The 24,973-nt window shown below is 39.8% G+C and overlaps 1 protein-coding gene across 1 annotated transcript in view; it reads right to left on the reverse strand.

Annotated features, from left to right (window-relative positions):
* The window catches only part of LOC126252975 (DNA polymerase delta subunit 2), a 131,729-nt gene that overhangs the window by 18,211 nt on the left and 88,545 nt on the right, over positions 1-24,973 (reverse strand). The window contains exon 5 of the mRNA XM_049953995.1: positions 6,703-6,821. Within this exon, the coding sequence (XP_049809952.1) occupies positions 6,703-6,821 (119 nt within the window). The remainder of the gene's footprint in view (positions 1-6,702; positions 6,822-24,973) is intronic.

Raw genomic sequence — 24,973 nt, forward strand, 5'->3', positions numbered from 1 at the left:
ACGCATAGCAATGACTACCTGGGAAAGCTTAACTGCTAAACTTATGACTCGAACCAAACTACTGTAGATGTATCGTCATTCATTCGACCTAAATTGTGTCTCATATTCCAAAGGACCACCTTTGTTTTGATTTGGAGGTGCGGCCTAAAACTTTTCTCCCCCCTTGAATTTCGAGTCTCAAATTTCAGGTGCGGCTTAGATTCGGGAATTTTTTTTTCCTTGATTTCGAGTCTCATTTTTCATGTGCGGCTTAGATTCAAGTAAATACGGTATTCCTTTATTTGGCACAACAGGTGAAAATACTGCAGAAAAGAGAATTGGCTGTAATGGAAAATGACACACAGGACAGAGCCAGGCTTGATTCCAGAACAAGGAAGTGGGATTGTTCTGTCATCACACAACACAGTAAAATCCTGTTTTTACGTTCTCGGAGTTTACATTCATTTTTGTCAGTCACAACGGAAGTCCTATTATTTCAATACAACACTTTCCCATCATTAATGATTCTGTGTTACAACACTGTCTGCATTTTAAGTTTGTTATTTTGACCTTTAACATCGATTTTTATGCAGATTTTGGCAAAAAGTGCTTCACAATCCTGCTCAAAGTCAGCTTTGGGGCTATGCAGAAAACACAACTATATCCAAAGTTACTGATCATGTAATGTGGCACTTGTGCGGTAAGCAAGATTTTCAATGTCTGCATGTTGGGTCATGGCTGCCTTTATTATAGATTTGCAGTCTTTGGAAGGGTGGGAAAGTATGCTGAGTCACTGCCTTAACGATATTCACAATCTGATGATAGTGCTGCTAATAGCAACCTTTCTTCTGCTCATTCTGTTGTATTACAAAAGCTTTAATTTAATTTCATGGAAATTTATACAAATAAACATCGCTTTTGAAAACAGCTGTCTTTATAATGGGCTTTCATGGACCTTGTACTTCTATGTGAAATATGATAATCTGTATTGAGCATGCAGTGTTAGGTTGCTCCATGGCATGATGACAATTTCCCCCCCTCTTTCTCACACAGGACATCCCTGAGCCTGAGCTGTAATTTGTTACCTACTGTTTTCTATTTACAAACACTGCAACTTTAGTGTTTTAACCAATATTGTGTTTCAAATTTTATTTATCATAATTTTATGACTATCAGTAGTAAGTTTCACATTAGAACATGATTATCTCTTTAAAGAGGTACACGAAAAACTTTTACTTCCGTGTTTTAAAACAATCGCAACGAAGAGAGAAAGCTGCGTGTTTGTGTGTGTGTGTGAGAGAGAGAGAGAGAGAGAGAGAGAGAGAGAGAGAGAGAGAGAGAGTGCACTCAGCCTTTGTGGTTGATGCTTTGTATGTTGTGGAGAGAAAAGTAGAACTAATTGCTGTTAGAAAGAAACAAAAAACAATTATTTCCGATTTTTTTAAATAGGCAAAATTTAAATTGTTTTAATTTCATATTTTGAACAATACAGAATAAAAAGAGTGACAATAAGAAAAATTTATTCATTTCCACTTGTGTTTTCTATGCTTTACTGTATTTTACGCTTACCTGCATTTTACACTTATTTCGATCAATCCACTGAAACTTTAAAAAGGGGGGTTTTAGTATATATGGAAAGCAGCTTTTATTTAAGTGAAAAGTTATTCAAGTTAGTTTATTTAAGTTAGTTTATTTAAGTTAAAAGTTAATCAGCAAGGCTGTAATTTTTATAATCTGGCTTCCAAAAGGTAATTTTTAATTACTTCTATGCTCTTGTATGTACACTGCAACAATTAATCACATCTAAAAACATCTTTCCTTGGCCTCTTAAAACATTCTCAGATTCCTTGTCGCACTCTCATGCAGAAAATCTTGAAAGCCAATACAGTTTTCTGAATTGGTTTTTGAAACTCCGGTGTGCTGCCTGCCTGACTCAAATAACAGAGGGAGATTTGTCATTCTACCACAAAACTGACTGCCGCTTACACTGACCTGAACAGTTAAGGACATGTAGTACTACAAGTTACAGTCTTTGTCATTGTATACCATATCTTTACATCCAAACATCACTGACTAGCTGTAATTCACTCAGTCTACTCTGTTGAGTACTGTTTGGACTATAACAGCGAACTCACATAGTTTCCATGACAAGGAGACCCTTTGGGCAGTGGCTTTTGAGACTGGAATGAAGAACCCCTTGCATATTAACCTGACTGCAATTTAGAGACAGGAAATGTGAAGGAAATTAGCACAAGCTCTTTGCAGTACTAGCATCATTATCTGTGTTTGTGTTTTTACAGAAGTGGAACTCACAGGCTTCTCCCTCTATTTAAGAGACAACAGCAATGAAGACAAACCCAAAGATGGATTACAAATGGCTTCTTCACTCACTTTAAAATTTGATAAAATATTTAAGCACAACAAATTACAGGGGGGGGGGGGGCAGCAACTAAGTGTGTGCACATAGAACCAGGGAATTAAAGGAGAAAAATTGTACAAAAACTGCCAGTGACATCATCACAATCAATAGTAATAAGATGATGAAGGTAATACGGTATTATATAAAGTACAATAGATGTTAAACAGTGGAAAGTCCAGACAGGAAGATCAACACATTTTGAAAAGGATCAACTGCTATTCACTGTGAGGATGACACACTGAGTTGCAGACAGGCACAATGAAAAGAATGTTAAACAGCTTTTGGCCAAAGCCTTCTTTAGAAAAGAAACACACACACACACACACACACACACACACACACACACACACACACACACCTGACCGCTATCTCCAACTGCTCCACCCAGAATCAAATTATATCTATGAAGCTCACACTGTTGTTATCTGATGATCATGACTCATGATTTTATTGCTTTTGAAATGAATTTTTATTTGACAAGAGCCAAAACAGCTTAATTCTAATGTAACTTTTCAACACAATATGTAACAAGTGTTACAATCTGTTTCCGAAGAAGATAATTTTATAATTATTGAAACATAGATCAATTTTATAATTATTCGAGCATAGATCAAGGGTTCTAATAAAACTGTGTTACATAACTGGTTGGCTGATTCTTTCACCCTTTTCAAGACTACTGCTTTACTGTTGCTGTTTACAGCCATGATCAATATTTTATAACACTGAGTTCTTAACTTACAACCAAAAAGTTTCAGAGTTCATCACAAACGTTAGACAGCAGGAATTTTGGAGTCCACATGAGTTCTCTAAGATTGTGTATTGGACTGCATTTCACTTTGTTTTGTGTAGATACTCATAAGTATATTTACATTATCCCCCAATGTCCCAAAATTAATCTACATATATGCCTCACAGATGGAAGTCTTATAATATCAAAAAGAATGTTATGGTCTAGCATACCATTCACAAGGACATTGAGAGATAGAGATAGAGAGAGAGAGAGAGAGAGAGAGAGAGCAAATGTTCTGAGCCTCCACTGTATTTGGCGTAAGAGACTTAAGACAACTGTGGAAAATCTAAATTTGGAACTGTCATCCTTCCAAATGCAAGTCCAGTGCCATTATCCTTCCAAATGCCAGTCCAGTGCCATTTTATTTTACTCAGTCATAATAGTTCATAATCATGTTATGGGCCTATTGCATTGGCATCCATGAGAATTTCAGGTTATGTGAAAACACATATCACATATCAGATGTTAAACTGCCTTCCTGCCTACTGCTGTGCTTGTCATTACTAATGGAAAATCTGTACTCTACCTGCTACTACACACTTTCACCTAAAACTTCCACTAGATTTTTTCCAAATAAATCTTTTCTAATCATTATTTCGTGAGCAAAGAACTGTATACAAAGGACATCTGCTGTGTTCAAAGAAAGGTCAGAGGCGAATGCACACAGGCAATACCAGTTGATACAAGGGCGTCTGGAAAGGACAGAGGGAGGCTCAGAGTACACAACACTGCAGCTGTCAGCAGCCTAGGTGAATATGTATGTGTCTGGCAACACACACAAAGACTTCCTTTTTATCGAATGATGCTGTGATCAAAATACTCATACTACAAAGCTTTTCCACGACCTCACCAATAGTCATATGAACCTACAGATTCCAGATAAAGCATTCACACCAGGACACTTACTTTGAACCACTTAAACAAAAACAACCCAATCACGTACATTATCTCAAAATGACCCCCACTTAACGCCACGAATACGAGATTTCATACGAGAATGTCTTACATAAAAAGTGGATTTCCTGCCAAAATTTCCTACGGAACAGCCACAGGAAGCAAACTGTTAACCGTATACAGGGTGTTACAAAAAGGTACGGCCAAACTTTCAGGAAACATTCCTCACACACAAAGAAAGAAAATATGTTATGTGGACATGTGTCCGAAAATGCTTAATTTCCATGTTAGAGCTCATTTTAGTTTCGTCAGTATGTACTGTACTTCCTCGATTCACCGCCAGTTGGGCGAATTGAAGGAAGGTAATGTTGACTTCGGTGTTTGTGTTGACATGCGACTCATTGCTCTACATTGTTGGTGATGTCTTGATTGGGCCCCATATTCTTCCACCTACGCTCAATGGAGCACGTTATCATGATTTCATAGGGGATACTCTACCTGTGCTGCTAGAACATGTGCCTTTACAAGTACGACACAACATGTGGTAAACCTCTTAGTTCATCCCTATGAAATCCCTAAACCACCTTCCCTACCCTCTGGCTCCTACCCTTGTAACCGCCCCCGGTGTAAAACCTGTCCCATGCATCCTCCCACCACCACCTACGCCAGTCCTGTAACCCGGAAGGGGTACACGATCAAAGGCAGAGCCACGTGTGAAAGCACCCATGTGATTTACCAACTGACCTGCCTACACTGTGAAGCTTTCTATGTGGGAATGACCAGCAACAAACTGTCCATTCGCATGAATGGACACAGGCAGACAGTGTTTGTTGGTAATGAGGATCACCCTGTGGCTAAACATGCCTTGGTGCATGGCCAGCACATCTTGGCACAGTGTTACACCGTCCAGGTTATCTGGATACTTCCCACTAACACCAACCTGTCAGAACTCCGGAGATGGGAACTTGCCCTTCAGTATATCCTCTCTTCTCGTTATCCGCCAGGCCTCAACCTCCACTAATTTCAACAAGTTGCCGCCGCTCATACCTCACCTGTCTTTCAACAACATCTTTGCATCTGTACTACCGCCTCGACTGACATCTCTGCCCAAACTCTTTGCCTTTACAAATGTCTGTTTGTGTCTGTGTATGTGTGGATGGATGTGTGTGTGTGTGTGTGTGTGTGTGTGTGTGTGTGTGTGTGAGTGTGTGTGTGTGCGCGAGTGTATACCTGTCCTTTTTTCCCCCTAAGATAAGTCTTTCCGCTCCCGGGATTGGAATGACTCCTCACCCTCTCCCTTAAAACCCACAACCTTTCGTCTTCCCCTCTCCTTCCCTCTTTCCTGATGAAGCAACCGTTGGTTGCGAAAGCTTGAATTTTGTGTGTATGTTTGTGTTTGCCAGAAGAGTGAGAAGGTACTGTCATATAGGACTCAACTGCGCACACGCATAAGCCTACTGGCAACTTCTCAAACAAATCTAATGTTAACTGCTGTGACGTCACACCCACCAAAAGCAGTTTGTTGTTATGAATTATTGCGGTCTTCATCCTAAAGCCTTTGACATATTTTGCTGTCGGCAGGCGCTTGTGTGTGCGCAATGTTCTGTTGCTGTAAATGGCGTATTTCCTTTGCAACTTAAGTTTTATTTATTTTATTTTTTCCTTATTTAAGTTTTATTGCTGCAGTATTATATATTGCAATAATGGGCTAAAGTAAAATTCTTTGTTAGAGTACAAGTTCTTGCCAGTCAGAACTACAAAAATTTAACTGAAAACTAAAACAACGAAAAATTCCCCGAATTCTTAAAAATTCCCGGGTTTTTCCCAGTTTTCTCCCAGATGAAAAAATTCCCAGGTTTTTCCCGGATTTCCCGGTTGTCCCGGAGTGTATACAGCCCTAGCTTCAAAAAGATGTTAATTTATTTACTGGTGACCGGTTTCAACCATTGTTCTGGTCATCACCAGACTCCTTACTACATAGGAGTCTGCTGAAGCTAGTGAGAAGCAGGCACCACTCTAGGAGGCATGTAACTGCTGTTCCAAATTTTCTTTTTTCATTTGTTATAACCACTGACTTTCCAATAGAAACAAGGTAAAATGTTTCAAAAAATTTTTAAACTACTAATATTTTTGTCACAGCATTATGTTCTTCATCAACTGCTGACAAAAAGTAAATGTATTAACCACTCATTCAGTAGCAGCTGAAATTCTCCCTCGAAGTATTCTTGGCGGGAGTCAAGACGACATGCAAAACTCATCCCAGTGTTACCTAAAATGAAGGGCTGGTCACTAAGCAGATCTGGAATTGCCCTCTTTTCATGATAAAAGATACACAATTAGGGAAGAAATTAATAGTAATTATTTCCAACCACCACCTTAAAAGATCGTTTTTCCTAAGCATCATTTGATATGGAGAAAAAAATTGACAAAAGCAACTCTAGTTTAAACTTTTAGCAAAGCATTTTGAAACATTGGTCATTAACAAGATGATATAACTTTTTTAAAAAAAATATACAGTATTAAATTACTTTTCACAGAACCATTGGACATTCACACACTAAAACTATCACAAACTAGGTCAGGAATGTAATCATTCAAAACAAAATCACAAATGCCTTACTGTGAGTTGAACAAGAAAGTCATCAAAAAGTCGAGTTGCAGCAACTGCATCAACAACACTCCTGCTCGTGCTTGTAAGATGGTGGACTGGTGGTGGATTGCGATCTCTGATGCTATTGCCTGTTGGAAATGTGAAAAATTAGATTGTATTTCATGCTCATTAAATAAATGTTCTTTAATCTTAAAATATAGTTGCAAGTTCAAACAAGACAGAATCAAAAAGTTTTAATTGCTAAACTTTCCAGTAGTGCGCATTCTCAAAAGAATCTCTAAGCTGTAGATAACCCACTATACAACACAGCACTGCATTCACTGCCACTCATCCAAGTTTGGGAGAGGTACTGTCTGCCCAAAACTGTGAACTGGGTTGTGACGTGCTCACGTAGTTAAACTAGTATTAGTATTCATTTGCCACTAAACTTCAACTTTTGATATAATGACATCACTGTAAAACGATCCCACTTCATGGCAACATTCCAAATTATTTTCACAGTCCGTTAATGCATAATCTACTACTGTCTTTAATTCTTGACATTTTTTCTTTTAGTGGAGTTCAAAAATTGTTCTCATACAATGATAATCAAAACCAAAAACATTCTTACTTATCAATGTACAATTTTAGCAATTTATTACAACAAACAATACCAAAATCTGATTTACAAATTTTTAATATAGTAGTGCCTTAAAATAGCATGTTTCCCCAGCATCACTGTTTAAACAGAAAAGCTAACAGAAAAGGTCCTCTACTTTCAGCACAATGTGATCAAATTTGTCATCCGCTCAGTCAGTTCTATCCAACAGCCAATCGTGAATAAGCTATCATGTCGAAATCTAAATAACACATATCATATTCAAATGGAACAGTCAGAAAAAGTGACAACTGTTTAGCTCAGCATGCGTTAACCCTCTTTAATACAGGACTCTCTCAATTAAATTTTGAAATTTTGGTCCCTTTAAAAAAAAATCAGTTCCACATCCAGTGAGCAAATATACTACATTATTAAAATAATAATCATAAAATTACAAATTTCAAAAAATTAAGCATGCAGCAGAATAAGATCAAAAGGTAAGACATGTTTACAACCTAGTCCAGGATGGGAGAATGTATGTGAGTAAGGTCAGATGCGAAAGAAGTGATAAGCAGTGGTGGGCATGTTATAAGCTCACAGAAACCATACATTCCAGGATCAGATAAGGAAAACCACAAGTCAACTCTTTTACACAAGCACTGAAAGAAATTTATCCAACTGTTCTTGGCCACAGCTGACTTTAATTCCAATCAAGCTGGAAAGAAGACAAGAAAAAATTATTGTCAATAGAGATAAGAGTTCAGAGGAATATTCTGTATATAAGATTTTAGAGAACTTTAAGGAATTCTGATGTTTCAGTGTTTGTAAATGTCTTTAGTTATTTACACATATAAAAACCTATCAAATCCCTTAAAAACAAGTTTCGAAGGAAGGAAATGACTGTCTGGCGCAGCAGTCTTCAACATTTCCAGCTACACAGTTCCATTACACTTTTCCAAACCATGACAGGGTAATATGTAGAAATGGAATGAAATTATATTTTTTTTGTAAATGAAAACTGTATTTTCTTTCTGCAATGTACTTTATCCCTTCCAGACACGTTTCACCTTTTAATTTAAGGTATCATCGGTGACATCTAGAATGATACAGTTTTGTTTCGACAATTTATATTTGTAAACTAAAAAACAGCTCAGTTTCCATCTTGTCTTTTAAGTACATGTTCCTGGTTGGCAATTGTTTTTCATCTGGTCGCATGTTGGAAGTTGCACTACAATTTCAATTACAAACCATAAGCATGTTTTTGTGTTACAAACTTTTCTCTTCACAATTTTCATATTGTTTGCCCTAACTGCTGTGAAGCAAAATTCTACTTTAAACTCTTAACAACTGTGTTCACTTTGGTTGTTCACATACATGTTGTCAACGGAACGAAGTATATGCTGGAAAGTGTTGTCTATTGATTTCTGTTCTGTTTATATCTGGGTGGGTGGGTGGGTGAGTGAGTGAGTGAGTGTGTGTTTTAGTATATTATTTTATCTATTAGTGTACACAATGAGTTGTTCGTCATGTGTACTTGATAATTCAACAGGGTTTTATTTTCTGCTTTGTTTTTTTGTATGTGGTAATTTCCTTGAGGGTTAGGAGCTGCTTTTTATTGTTGATTCTAATTATTTTCATGTCATCTTCTCTAGGAGTTGGTTTGTGACAGTGTTTCCTTAGGTGTTCTGCAAATGTGGTTTGTCCCATACTTCCAGGCTCTCTTGTGTTCTTTGTATCTGACATCAGATGTTCTGCCTATTTGTCCTATATATCTGCTTTCACATGTGTTACACTGTAATTTATATATACCTGGCTTCTGGTATATGTCTACGTCTTTTGTCAGTTTTGGGGTGTATGCAATGTTTATACCATGTCTTTTGAAAATGTTGGCGATTTTATATGTGTGTTTGTGTTTGTATGTCACTGTGTACCATCTTGTTTTTTTCTCTTATATTTATTATGTTTTCTCTTATATTTTCCTGATTATTCTGTGCACTTATGGTACTGAGAGTTTGTGATTATTTCAGTCTGTTGTGTTGTTTGTAGTTTTATATTTTCTGCTTTTATTTTACATTTAATTTTGTTGTTTGGCTTTGTGACTGTTAGTATTGTAACCATTGTTTTGGCTGTCGGCATTATTACATCAAGTTCTTTTCGGCAATATTCTTTGTTGAGTGGCACTGAGTTGAGTCTATGGAGCATGTTTTGAAGTGCTGATTGCTTTTGTGAGTGTAGGCAGTTCGAAGACTGGGGAATGATAATGTCAGTTGCCGCGAGTTTATGGTAAATTTCAAAGATATGCTTATTATTCTTTTTTTGAGCGTTATATCAAGAAAGTTAATGTGGTTATTCTGTTCTCTTTCAATTGTGAATTTTTTATTCTTATATACCTTGTTGATGCCCATATGTAGTTTATCAATTTTTGCTTGTAGTTCATCTATTAAGCAGAGAATGTCATCCATATACCAGAACCAATATAGTATGTTGTATTCTTTTCCTACTATTTTTTGAAAATAATATGTTCAATGTGGTTCATAAAGATATTTGCTAGCAATGGGGTTCCCAGTTACAGGGGCCTTAGCAAACATTTTAATAGGTTCAAATTTGTCGTTCTTCACCACCTCAATGAAATTCTTGGTACACTGAATGACTGTCATTTTCATTGCCATTGCTTTTCATGCAACATCTGAATATCCAACCATCCGACAGAAAAAAATCTGAGAGGAGTATTTCAAAGATGAAATACACTCAGAATACGGAGTACTTCATGGTGCTGTAATATTTTTTCCATTGTGACATAAAAATTATTGACATTAAACACAGAGAAAAAATATACATTAGTCATACTTACAGAATCTGATGAATTATTGAAATATGCACAAGGGTGATTCAAATATAGATAACCACTGCTTTCGTAACATTAATTTCTGCTATGTCCTTTTGCAAGTCCCTGAACCAACCAGTTTGCGTTTTGGGATTTGTGTTGGCATCAAAAAATATTTTTTTAGTCGGTCTTTCTGAGTTCATTTAAATCAAGTGACCATTATACAAAATTCTCCTTTTCCTGAGAGCAGCAGATAGTTTTTCAGTTTGGGTATAGACCTCTTCATTACTTCTTCTCATTCATATACTTCAGACTTTTCTTGGGCAAAGTATTTTCTGAAGTACCTTCCTTTCCTTTTTGTCCAACTCTTCAATTTCTCACTTTTTGCAACATACTAAACATTATTCTTACTTTCTTGCGTAATGATCTATCTTTATCTACACTTTTACCAATTTTTACTGGTATTTTCAAAAAGTATGTGGTTGTGTTTCAATCCAGCTGCACACCAACTTTTGCACATTCACGTTATTCGTGAAATACTCTCCTCATGTTGTCCATGTAGTGCTCTCCACCAAGAGCAAGCTTGAGAAGTCCAAAAATGAAATCTCAAGATGAAAGTGATAGGCTGCTGAGTCAATAGTGAAGGGCAGCCCAGTTGCATATTGGCCAGTGTTTGTTGAGTTATTCATGCTGTGTAGAGTCTCTGTTAGATGACTATCAGTTTGGCTTTCAGAATGGTAAAGGCACTACACAGGCACTTCCGATGTTGCACTTGACGATGGAAGCACGACACTGTGATAGGATATGTCGATCTAAAAAAAAAGTGTTTAACAATGTGAAATGGTGCAAGATGTTCAAAATTCTGAGGAAAATAGGAATAACCTAAAGGGAAAGACAGGTAACATACAATATATACAAGAACCAACAGGGAATAATAAGAACAGAAGATGAAGAATAAAGTGCTTGGATCAAAAAGAGTGTAAGACACAGATGCGGCTGTTCCCCCCACCCCCCACCCTTACTGTTCGACCGATATGTTAGTGACGAATGACAGAAACAAAGGCAGGTTGAAGAGTGGGATTAACTACAGGGTGAAAGGGTATCACTGAAAATTATTCGTTGATGACATTAACATCCCCAGAGAGAGTGAAGAAGAATTACAGGACCTGTTGAATCGAATAAACAGTTTAATGAGTACAGAATATGGATTGAGATTGAACTGATGAGAGATGAAAGTAACAGGGAGTAGCAGAAATGAGATTAGTGATAAATTTAACATTAAAATAGGTGACAATGAAGTAGATGACATTAAAGAATTCTGCTACCTTCGAGGCGGGGAAGAAGAAGCGAGGAGGACATAAAATGCGGACTAGCACAGGCAAGGAGGGCAGTCCTGGCATTAATTTGAGAAAGAATTTTTTCAGAAAGTATCTTTGGAGCTTAAGATTGTAAGGTAGAGTCCACCCTGCCCTGGGCTACACAAAAACTGGAAATGTAGAGAACTGATATGTTTGAGATTAGATGCCATAGAAGAAAGTTGAAAAGATGGACTATAAGATATAGAATGAGGAGGTACTCCACAGAATCAAAATGGGGAGGAACACCTGGAAAACACTGACAAGCTGAAGGTTCAGAATGATAAGGTATGTGTTGAGATATGACAGGATAACTTCCATGATATTTGAGGGAGCTGTAGGGGGTAGAACTATACGAAATGACAGTTGCAACTCAAGTTGATTTTTTGCTGAAATGTTTACATATCTATACCTATTAGCAATCATAGGTGAAAAGTAGAATACCTTAACTTTATTCACTGGCAAAGAATAAAATGAAAATGCCACTTATGCATGCCATCCACATTCAACACTAAACGGCATTGGTAAGTAAATACCATGTGTATTCTCTGAAAAAAATTTCCTAATATATGTGAGGTTCATCTGTAAGTTGGAACTGTAAACAGGTGAGAGCTGAAAACAGTTATCAATCATTTTTCTCAATGTATATGTTGTATTTCGCTGTTAATTGTCTTTTCAGTGTAAAGAATTACAAGAGGCAGCTTGGGTGCACAAATTAAGTGATATATCCTTATTCTGTTATTGTAAATTGAAAAGATAACTTAAGTAAAATGTGAGAAAAGGTGTAAGCAATAATGAGAAATATTAATAACTTTAAATATATACTGTGAATATAATAGAGGGAAACATTCCATGTGGGAAAAATATGTCTGCTTGTGTCTGTATATGTGTGGATGGATATGTGTGTGCGTGCGAGTGTATACCCGTCCTTTTTTCCCCCTAAGGTAAGTCTTTCCGCTCCCGGGATTGGAATGACTCCTTACCCTCTCCCTTAAAACCCACATCCTTTCGTCTTTCCCTCTCCTTCCCTCTTTCTGACGAAGCAACCGTTGGTTGCGAAAGCTAGAATTTTGTGTGTATGTTTGTGTTTGTTTGTGTGTCTATCGACCTGCCAGCTCTTTCGTTTGGTAAGTCACATCATCTTTCTTTTTAGATATATTTAAATATATACTGGTATATAAAACAAATATAAAAATTCTGAAAAATCAGTTTCATAAAAATAAATCAGTTATAAAGATGGAAACTGTATCTTTAAAACTCTTCCACCTTGCATATAACTTTGTTTTGCTTGACATCTTGACACAAAAACTAGACGAGTTCACTTAATGGCGAAGGATATGACATTTTCACAGCAGCTGCTGTCAAGTTTATCCAACTGCACATTTTGCCTTTGTGCTGATGATGACGGCAAAGTATCAACTATATTTGTTGAGGGCAGATGCATGTCTGATCATTCTCAATGTACATGCATGTATTACATGTAACACAGAACACAGAGAAGAGGACCCATACAGCATCATTCCTACTGGGCCGTGGAAGGAATTGTGCTTTAGCAGGAGGCATCTAGTTAATCTCAACACCTTTAAATTCATATGATGCCAGAGAAATGTACCGCATGCATCTTATTTGAAAGCCACCTACTGCCAGCCTTGCAGTTGTTCCCACAAAGCATTTTCTTGAGCTTCCATAGCAACAGTGCTTCCATTTGCATGTGTTAGAAAGATGTCAGTAGCAGTGAACTAGTGATGTAAGATTCAATTGTGTTCCTGGAAGACGGCTGGAGGGCCGAGTGGTTCTAGGCGCTACAGTCTGGAACGGCGCGACAGCTATGGTCGCAGGTTCGAATCCTGCCTCGGGCATGGATGTGCGTGATGTCCTTAGGTTGGTTAGGTTTAAGTAGTTCTCAGTTCTAGGGGACTGATGACCTCAGAAGTTAAGTCCCATAGTGCTCAGAGCCATTTGAACTATTTGTTCCTGGATCTGTCCTCACTGTATTGTACCTATGTTCCAAGAAACCCTGATATGATTTGATCTGTGAAGAGGCTTTGTCTGTTAGGCTCATCGAGCTCGAGGCGCAGGCGTCGGCTCGTAGTGGCGTTGGGGCAACTGTGGTGAGACCTATGCCTACTTCGGTGGCCTTGGAATCACATGGAACCCCTGATGTCGCTGCGTCTTCCGGCAGTGAGCATCTTACCGGTCAGCCATCACTCCAGGGTGAATGGCGGACAGTGGTGGGCTCGTGCGTGCCTGGCCGAAAGGCGAAGGTGGGATCTGGCCGCGTGGCAGCTGCCTTACCCCTTTCCAACAGGTACGGGGTGCTTCCTAGTGGTGATGACATCGTTTCCGAGCCACCACAGGATGCCTCGCCTGTTTGGCCAGTGGCCGATTCTCCGGCAAGGTCCCGACAGTCACAGAGGGCGGGCCTATTAGTTATAGGGAGCTCCAACGTTAGGCGGGTTATGGAGCCCCTCAGGAAACTAGCGGGTAGGTCGGGGAAGAATGCCAGTGTGCACTCTGTGTGCTTGCCGGGGGGTCTCGTCCGTAATGTGGAGGAGGCCCTTCCGGCAGCTATTGAACGCACTGGGTGTGACCGGCTGCAGATAGTAGCACATGTCGGAACGAATGACGCCTGCCGCTTGGGTTCTGAGGCCATCCTTGGTTCCTTCCGGCGGCTGGCTGATTTGGTGAAGACAACCAGCATCGCACGCGGAGTGCAAGCTGAGCTTAATATCTGCAGCATAGTGCCCAGAGTCGATCACGGTCCTCTGGTTTGGAGCCGTGTGGAGGGTCTAAACCAGAGGCTCAGACGACTCTGCGACTATAATGGTTGCAAATTCATCGACCTCCGTTATTGGGTGGAGAACTGTAGGGCCCCCCTAGACAGGTCAGGCGTGCACTACACACCGGAAGCAGCTACTAGGGTAGCAGAGTACGTGTGGAGTGCACACGGGGGTTTTTTTAGGTTAGAGGGACCCCCCCTTGGGCGAAACGATAAAATACCTGACGGCTTACCAGAGAGAACATCAGCATCGTTGATAAAGAACGTCCGTCCTCAGAGACCACAAACAGGAAAAGTTAACGTAATATTGGTAAACTGCAGGAGTATCCAAGGCAAGGCTCCTGAATTAGTATCGCTTATTGAAGGAAATAGTGCGCATATAGTATTAGGAATGGAAAGTTGGTTAAAACCGGAAGTGAACAGTAACGAAATCCTAGACACAGAATGGAATATATACCGCAAGGATAGGATAAACGCCAATGGTGGAGGAGTATTTATAGCAGTAAAGAATTCAATAACATCCAGTGAAGTTATTAGCGAATGCGAATGTGAAATAATCTGGGTTAAGTATCAAAGGTGGGTCAGATATGATAGTCGGATGCTTCTATAGACCACCTGCATCAGCAACCGTAGTAGTTGAGCGCCTCAGAGAGAACCTGCAGAACGTCGTGAAGAAGTTTCGTGATCATACTATTGTAATAGGGGGAGACTTCAATCTACCAGGTATAGAATGGGATAGTCACACAATCAGAACTGGAGCCAGGGACAGAGACTCTTGTGACATTATCCTGACTGCCTTGTCCGAGAATTACTTCGAGCAGATAGTTAGAGAACCAACTCGTGAAGCTAACGTTTTAGACCTCATAGCAACAAATAGACCGGAACTTTTCGACTCCGTGAATGTAGAAGAGGGTATCAGTGATCATAAGTCAGTGGTTGCATCAATGACTACAAGTGTAATAAGAAATGCCAAGAAAGAAAGGAAAATATATTTGCTTAACAAGAGTGATAGGGCACAAATCGCAGAATATCTGAGTGACCACCATCAAACGTTCATTTCTGAGGAAGAGGATGTGGAACAAAAATGGAAAAAATTCAGAAACATCGTCCAGTACGCCTTAGATAAGTTCGTACCGACTAAGGTCCAAAGCGAGGGGAAAGATCCACCGTGGTATAACAATCATGTACGAAAGGTACTACGGAAACAAAGTAAGCTTCATCATAGGTTTAAGAGTAGTCGAATCATAGCTGATAAGGAAAAGCTGAACGAAGCGAAAAAGAGCGTAAAGAGAGCAATGAGAGAAGCATTCAACGAATTCGAACATAAAACATTGGCAAACAATCTAAACAAGAACCCTAAAAAGTTTTGGTCATATGTAAAATCGGTAAGCGGATCTAAATCCCCTATTCAGTCACTCGTTGACCACGATGGCACCGAAACAGAGGACGACCGAAGAAAGGCAGAAATACTGAATTCAGTGTTCCGAAACTGTTTCACTGCGGAAAATCGTAACACGGTCCCTGACTTCAGCCGTCGCACGGACGCCAAAATGGAAAATATTGAAATAAACGATATCGGAATTGAAAAACAACTGCTATCACTTAGTAGCGGAAAAGCATCCGGACCAGACGAGATACCCGTAAGATTCTACAGTGATTATGCTAAAGAACTTGCCCCCTTTCTATCAGCAATTTATCGTAGATCTCTGGAAGAACGTAAAGTACCTAGCGACTGGAAGAAAGCGCAGGTCGTTCCCATTTTCAAGAAGGGTCATAAATCAGATGCGAATAATTATAGGCCTATTTCGCTTACGTCAATCTGTTGTAGAATAATGGAACATGTTTTATGTTCTCGTATTATGACGTTCTTAGATAATACAAATCTCCTTCATCATAACCAACATGGATTCCGCAAACAGAGATCATGTGAAACTCAGCTCGCCCTATTTGTTCAAGAAATTCACAGTGCCGTAGACACTGGCGAGCAGATTGATGCCGTATTCCTGGACTTCAGGAAGGCATTTGATACGGTTCCGCACTTACGTTTAGTGAAAACAATACGAGCTTACGGAATATCGGACCAGGTTTGTGATTGGATTCAGGATATCCTAGAAGAAAGAACACAACATGTCATTCTTAACGGTTCAAAATCTGCAGATGTAGAGGTAATTTCGGGAGTACCGCAAGGAAGCGTGATAGGACCTTTATTGTTTACAATATACATAAATGACTTAGTTGACAACATCGGTAGCTCCGTGAGGCTATTTGCAGATGACACGGTTGTCTACAAGAAAGTAGCAACATCAGAAGACTCGTACGTACTCCAGGAAGACCTGCAGAGGATTAATGAATGGTGCGACAGCTGGCAGCTTTCCCTAAACGTAGATAAATGTAATATAATGCGCATACATAGGGGCAGAAATCCATTCCAGTACGATTATGCCATAGGTGGTAAATCATTGGAAGCGGTAACGACCGTAAAATACTTAGGAGTTACTATCCGGAGCGATCTGAAGTGGAATGATCACATAAAACAAATAGTGGGAAAAGCAGGCGCCAGGTTGAGATTCATAGGAAGAATTCTAAGAAAATGTGACTCATCGACGAAAGAAGTAGCTTACAAAACGCTTGTTCGTCCGATTCTTGAGTATTGCTCATCAGTATGGGACCCTTACCAGGTTGGATTAATAGAAGAGATAGACATGATCCAGCGAAAAGCAGCGCGATTCGTCATGGGGACAGTTAGTCAGCGCGAGAGCGTTACGGAGATGCTGAACAAGCTCCAGTGGCGGACACTTCAAGAAAGGCGTTACGCAATACGGAGAGGTTTATTATCGAAATTACGAGAGAGCACATTCCGGAAAGAGATGGGCAACATATTACTACCGCCCACATATATCTCGCGTAATGATCACAACGAAAAGATCCAAGAAATTAGAGCAAATACGGAGACTTACAAGCAGTCGTTCTTCCCACGCACAATTCGTGAATGGAACAGGGAAGGGGGGATCAGATACTGGTACAATAAGTACCCTCCGCCACACACCGTAAGGTGGCTCGCGGAGTGTAGATGTAGATGTAGATATTAACACCCTGTATTGTGCGGACTGACCATGTGAATAGGTGACCATTTTTCCAATGTAATGGAGCTCCTCACTCAGAAATGTAGAATTCAATTCGCAACAAACAGATTCAAATTTTATCACTTGCTTCATCTTCATGGAGCATTGCCAGAGTAGCATTTACTGCTGGTGTCACAGAGCACATAGTACTTGTAGTAAGAAAAATGAGAGAGAGTAGTGGTGCAATTGCTGCTCCAGAATGCAGAAGTGGTCAAAAGGTGATTCCTGAAATTGTGAAAAATGACATACTATTATTTTAAATTGTTAAAGACTTTGTGCAAGGGATAAAAGATTATGTTTCCACCATGACAAATAACAAGAAAATTCACGTGCAGAAACGATATACTTTTGTTAATTTAAAAAAGTTGTGCATAAAATATACCATGAAATACAGGATGTTAATAAGTTCTTTGCTTCTTCACAGAAGGTCAACTCGTACGAAGGTCTCTTGAAAGAAGGGGAAAGTACAATGAGGACAATTCCAGAAACACAATCAAACTCTACATTTCTAGTCATTGCTACTAACACCTTTCTAATGAACAGAACATATGCAAATGGGACCACTGTTGTTATGGAAGCTCAAGAAAAAGCTTAGTGGGCACAGCTGCATGTCTGGCAGTATGTGGCTTTCAAATACGATACATAGGAATGGTACACAGGACACATTTCCCAGGCATCATATGAATTTAAAGGCATTGAGATTAACTGTATGCCTGCTCCTGAATCACAATTCCTTTCATGTCCTAGAAGGAAAGTTGCTGTTTGGGCCCTCTTAGGAATGGTGCTGTTCAGGCCCCCTTCTCAAATGTTAAATTTGAGGCGCATGTCCCCTCATTACAAACACAAAGTGCGCAGTTGTATAAACTTGACAACAGGTACTATGAAAAAAATCCACCAATAAGTAAACTCATTTAGTTTTTGTAACAAGATGCCACACAAAACAAAGTTATACCCGAGGTGCAAGAGTTTTAAAGATAGTTTCCTTCTTCATATTTGAATTTTTTTTATGAAACTGTTCTTTGAGGAATTTTCATATTTGTTTTATATACCAGTACATATATTTAAAGTTATTAATGATTCTCATTATTGCTTGCACCTTTTCTCACATTTTACTTAAGTTATCTTTCCAATTAATAGTAATAGAATAAGGATATATCACTTCATTTGTGCATCCAATCTGCCTCTTGTAATTCTGTACACTGAGAAGACAATTAACAATATATACAACAATATACAACAATATATACAACATATATGTCAAGCGTCAAGAAAAATGATTGATAACTGTTTTCAGCTCTCATCTGTTTACAGTTCCGACTTACAGGTGAACCACATATACACTCCTGGAAATGGAAACAAGAACACATTGACACCGGTGTGTCAGACCCACCATACTTGCTCCGGACACTGCGAGAGGGCTGCACAAGCAATGATCACACGCACGGCACAGCGGACACACCAGGACCCGCGGTGTTGGCCGTCGAATGGCGCTAGCTGCGCAGCATTTGTGCACCGCCGCCGTCAGTGTCAGCCAGTTTGCCGTGGCATACGGAGCTCCATCGCAGTCTTTAACACTGGTAGCATGCCGCGACAGCGTGGACGTGAACCGTATGTGCAGTTGACGGACTTTGAGCAAGGGCGTATAGTGGGCATGCGGGAGGCCGGGTGGACGTACCGCCGAATTGCTCAACACGTGGGGCGTGAGGTCTCCACAGTACATCGATGTTGTCGCCAGTGGTCGGCGGAAGGTGCACATGCCCGTCGACCTGGGACCGGACCGCAGCGACGCACGGATGCACGCCAAGACCGTAGGATCCTACGCAGTGCCGTAGGGGACCGCACCGCCACTTCCCAGCAAATTAGGGACACTGTTGCTCCTGGGGTATCGGCGAGGACCATTCGCAACCGTCTCCATGAAGCTGGGCTACGGTCCCGCACACCGTTATGCCATCTTCCGCTCACGCCCCAACATCGTGCAGCCCGCCTCCAGTGGTGTCGCGACAGGCGTGAATGGAGGGACGAATGGAGACGTGTCGTCTTCAGCGATGAGAGTCGCTTCTGCCTTGGTGCCAATGATGGTCGTATGCTTGTTTGGCGCCGTGCAGGTGAGCGCCACAATCAGGACTGCATACGACCGAGGCACACAGGGCCAACACCCGGCATCATGGTGTGGGGAGCGATCTCCTACACTGGCCGTACACCACTGGTGATCGTCGAGGGGACACTGAATAGTGCACGGTACATCCAAATCGTCATCGAACCCATCGTTCTACCATTCCTAGACCGGCAAGGGAACTTGCTGTTCCAACAGGACAATGCACGTCCGCATGTATCCCGTGCCACCCAACGTGCTCTAGAAGGTGTAAGTCAACTACCCTGGCCAGCAAGATCTCCGGATCTGTCCCCCATTGAGCATGTTTGGGACTGGATGAAGCGTTGTCTCACGCGGTCTGCACGTCCAGCACGAACGCTGGTCCAACTGAGGCGCCAGGTGGAAATGGCATGGCAAGCCGTTCCACAGGACTACATCCAGCATCTCTACGATCGTCTCCATGGGAGAATAGCAGCCTGCAGTGCTGCGAAAGGTGGATATACACTGTACTAGTGCCGACATTGTGCATGCTCTGTTGCCTGTGTCTATGTGCCTGTGGTTCTGTCAGTGTGATCATGTGATGTATCTGACCCCAGGAATGTGTCAATAAATTTTCCCCTTCCTGGGACAATGAATTCACGGTGTTCTTATTTCAATTTCCAGGAGTGTATATTCGGAAAAAATTTTCAAGTAATACTTGGTTTTTACTTACCAATGCCGTGTAGTGTTGAAAATGAATGGCATGTGTAAGTGGCATTTTCATTTTATTCTTTGCAAATGAATAAAGTTAGTTAGGGTATTCTTCTTTTCACCTATGACTGCTAATAGATATGTAAGAATTTCAGAGAGAAACCAACTTGTGATTCAACTGGTTGCATTAGCGCCCCCCCCCCCCCCCCCAACATAGAAATTAATTAAATTATTATCTTTTTTAATGGATTCATCTTTAAGTGAAGGTGTAACACCATGGCTCTAATGCCCTACTGATTTATTTTGCCTTTGTTTCATTTAATGTTACATCATTGAGCTTCTGTAAATATTGTTTGGTTGAAAGATAACACAAAATTGTATACTCCTTTCTTTGTACAAGCTTTGATATCATGATTTGATTGTATGCTGTGTAGCATATCTCTCGTTTAAATGCTTTGACCCACTTGGAGGGAACAAAACTTACTGTATGTAATTGTAATTTTGTGTGAATAATTTCTTGTAGAAATGTCTATATGTACAAATGTTCTGTTTTGTTTAAAATGATTGGTTGCTGTTATGTAAATTGCTGATCCTCACTTAGGGCTCTTAGTTATTCTATATGTAAAAGTTGTTGTGGTTCCCCTCGGGAACGGAACTGTGTAGCGCGTGTAAATTGTGGTTGGCCTAGGTGGAAAAGGTGGAACTGATAGTCAGTCGGGCACGAGCCTGCAGTCGGAGATGAGCTACGAGTCCCTGCACTGCCATGTAAAAGATGCATATGGTGCTGGTTCCGAGAGAGGTTTTTTCTACTACTTTCCAAGGCCTCAGATGGATGGATAAATAGCTGGAACTATTCTGGAATTTGTATCTGTCGTCGCCACCGAGAAATGACAGAGTCCAGCAATTCAGTCTGCGAATCCACCTACCAACATGCAGTTGCCACCACGTTGCGCAATCACTGTAACGTAATACTATAATGATGTACAGTGAAGGATCAGCTTAATGGAGGTGTTATTGTGCTCAAATATAAGGTAATTTATATCTGAATTTATGTACCAACCTTGATTTTTCTCCTCATCATAACACCTCTCAGGGTCCTCTCCGTTTGAACTAAAGTGATTACAGAGTGTCCTTACTGAAAGTACGTTAAAACCCAGTTTTCTAATTAATGCCTCTTGAACATAGTAAAGTTAAAGTTAATGTGGCGAGAGACTGAGTTAGAGTTAATGATGCTTGCTGAAAATAATTTTCTTAGCAAAAATGCTTATTAATGTGTTGTTGCCAATTTCAAATTAAAAGTTCTTAAGACTCAGGCTTATAAAGTTTTGCTTAGTAAATGATCACATTACTGCCTGTTGTTAATCTCAGAAAGTGGGTCAGTATCTTACATCAATGTTAATTTTATGTCTCACGGTAGTAAAAGTAGAAAACTGCATAGTAGGAAATTATATGTTCATGATTACTAAGTGTTTGTCTCTCTTGTGTGCATATTAACAGTATAAAGACCACTCAGTTTGTGTAAGCCCTGAAAATGATAGTGTTTTTCTATATGTGTTATAATTTTGCAAATAGTTTTTGTGCTGCTCCAGTTGTTAGCTTCAATCTTAAAACATATGTGTGTCAGAGTTCATTGCACTCGCGTGTGGCCAAGTCTAGGTTGTGTTTGTCCGTTATAGTTACTTATACCTACTTTCTTAAACGAGAATGTTAATCATTCTCTTGCCTAGTTAGGCTGGCGACCGTTTTTCTTTATTAATTAAACAGTGCAGATAGGCAAAATTTTGTTTATTACTGTTCTAACATTTACGTAATCCTGACTTTCACTTCCGATAAGCCACCCCCATTAGGAATAACACAACAAAAATTCCTCTCAGAGGGTAACACTACTATGTTGCTTTATACCATAATTACTATAACAAAATAATTCTGTTTTGCAAACTGACTCCTACTTTAGGGTTATGGTGTAGCAATAGCAGACAGGGAGTGTTATACGTGGCTTTTTCGTGACAGGACTAATTGTTCTGTTGGGGCATCGTATGTACTAAGCCAAACTTGGTATTTGATTGAATAAGCTACGTAAATACGCTGTTGCAGTGTTATAAAGGTAAGAACTACTAACTGCAAAGTCAAATGGTTCTCATTATTATTTACACTTAATACTAGCACTAATGAGTTGCAGTGCATAAGATGAGGTCTGTACTGTTTTTCTGTGCAAAGTTATGATTTTTTTTAAAAATCACAAATTTAAAGCACAACAAGGAAAAAGTGTGTTTTTTAATATTTTTTAGAAGAAATCTGAATTATGTATCTTGCTTTTTATACATCATATCAATTTAGTGGCCTACATACTAAATGCACAAAAAATTGAGGTCTGTAGTAGGTGTCAGAAAACAGGGAAACTGGTGCCTGATTAATGACCATATAAACATCCTTGAGCCTTCATACCCATATTTATAAAAAAAAATGTTGGAGTTGGGACAGTGCTATTTGGCAGTTTTACTATTAAGACATGTAGATATCCATGTACCAAATATGATTAAATTCTGAAATGGTCACCTTAGGAACCACCAAAATATCTGTGATTTTACATTGAATGACCCAGAATCTAATTAGTCAGGGTGGATTAAAAATAGTGACACTACTAAAACTTTCAATTGAGCACTCCAAGGATCTTCATTGCTGAACATGAATGTTTCAAATTTAAAAATCTGTCTACCCAGAATAAAGTTAATATAAATAACTAAAATACTTCAATTAAAATTATAATTTTTGGCTGTTTACTTTTATTATTTTAGCGAAACATGAGACTGTTTTTTTTTGTCTGTGATCATATATCATATTTGACTTTCAATTAAAAATAAAGAATGACCTGATAACAGTTTTGCCTGAAATCATTTTACATATTTAAGAAATCATTGTTTGAGCCATATGAATTAGATTTCTATATTCCCAGAAGTCAACGGAGTTATTAAATTTTTTTTCTCATGAAGATATGCCATTTTTCTCATATCTGGAAAGATTTGACAGTGAAATGTTGAAAATAAGCTAAGTTTTCCCCATAAAGTAATGCAATCCAAGTGGGAAGCTTCAGCCAAGGCTTTTATATGGGTCGGTTGAGAATTAACTCCCTATTGATAGATTTTTATAACTTTTTTCATACTTTACTAATTTTCATGAAACAAACATTTTGTTCCTTACAGTGGTAAAATTTATTAAATTTATGTCATTGTAGAGATCAATGGCGAGCCACCTTGCATGAGTGGGGTCAGCTGGCATCTGGATACTAAGTACTCTGATCCGGGTACAAGTACAGAGATGGTGCTGAAGTATGAAAGGACGTCGTGCAAAGACCATAAAGAATTATCATTCTAAGCTAATGGACACAGGTTGTGTGTAAGATGTTACAAGAAGTGGTCAACCTCAGCATGCAGTACAGAGAAAAACGTGCAAATGGTTCAGGAAATGAAACTTCCTGGCTGTGCCCGCGAATGGCAAAGGTCCCGAGTTCGAGTCACGGTCCAGCACACAGTTTTGATCTGCCAGGAAGTTTCATATCAGTGCACACACTACTGCAGAGTGAAAATTTCATTCTGTGTTCAGAAAATGTTCACTCTTAAGTCCTCAGAAATCACAAAGACAGGAACCTTGTGAAAATGGTTTAACCTGACACACAGTCAAAACTCTTCTGAACAGAGAGCTGAATTTTCATCCATGGAAACCATATTACTGTCAGGAATTATCATCGGATGACTGTGTTCATCAGTTGGAATACGAGTGATGATACTCACTTAGTATGAAGACTGGTCCGATATTTTTGGTAATATCCTGAGGGCTGATGAAGTTGTGTTTATTGTCGAGGAAGGTTGTTAACTGGCATAACTGTTGTTATTGGCCAACAAAGGATCCAAGGTTCAAATGGCTCTGTGCACTATGGGACTTAACTGCTGAGGTCATCAGTCCCCTAGAACTTAGAACTACTTAAACCTAACTAACCTAAGGACATCACACATATCCATGCCCGAGGCAGGATTCGAACCTGCGACCGTAGCGGTCGCGCGGTTCCAAACTGTAGCACCTAGAACCGCTCGGCCACTCCGGCCGGCAAGGATCCAAGGGTGGTTGCCGAATGAAGCCAACACTGCCCAAAGGTCACACTGTGGTGTGGTACGACATACACAGAAATTGTGGGTCCACTCTCATTCGGGACATAATTAATGCAGAATGGCATCTTGACATGCTTCAAAAATTATGTTCACAGTATCGTATCCACATGAGACAACTCCAATGACCTAATTTTTATACGACACTGGGGCCTGCCTTACTTTACATATCTTGTCCGTGCGGAGCTCAATACCCATTTTCCAGGACATGGTTGGGATGTTGTGGACCCCTTGAAAGGCCAGCAAGGAGTCTTGACTCAATGCCCTGCGACTTCTTCCTCTTGGGGAGTGCAAAAGATGAAGCTTTTCACACAGAACCAAAAAGTCCTGATGAATTGGAGGAACAAATTCACCAAGTTCTTGGAAGTCTGTAGCAAACATCCACATCCGTTTATTGGAACTGGTAGATAATGGTGGTGATTATGTAGCAAAGCATATTTTAGCAATGCGTAACAAATGTTACCCCCCCCATGAACCATGGACCTTGCCGTTGGTGGGGAGGCTTGCGTGCTTCAGCGATACAGATGGCCGTACCGTAGGTGCAACCACAACGGAGGGGTATCTGTTGAGAGGCCAGACAAACATATGGTTCCTGAAGAGGGGCAGCAGTCTTTTCAGTAGTTGCAGGGGCAAGTCTGGATGATTGACTGATCTGGCCTTGTAACATTAACCAAAACGGCC

The sequence above is a fragment of the Schistocerca nitens genome, chromosome 4 (assembly GCF_023898315.1).
Source record: "Schistocerca nitens isolate TAMUIC-IGC-003100 chromosome 4, iqSchNite1.1, whole genome shotgun sequence".
NCBI classification, from domain to species: Eukaryota; Metazoa; Arthropoda; class Insecta; order Orthoptera; family Acrididae; genus Schistocerca; species Schistocerca nitens.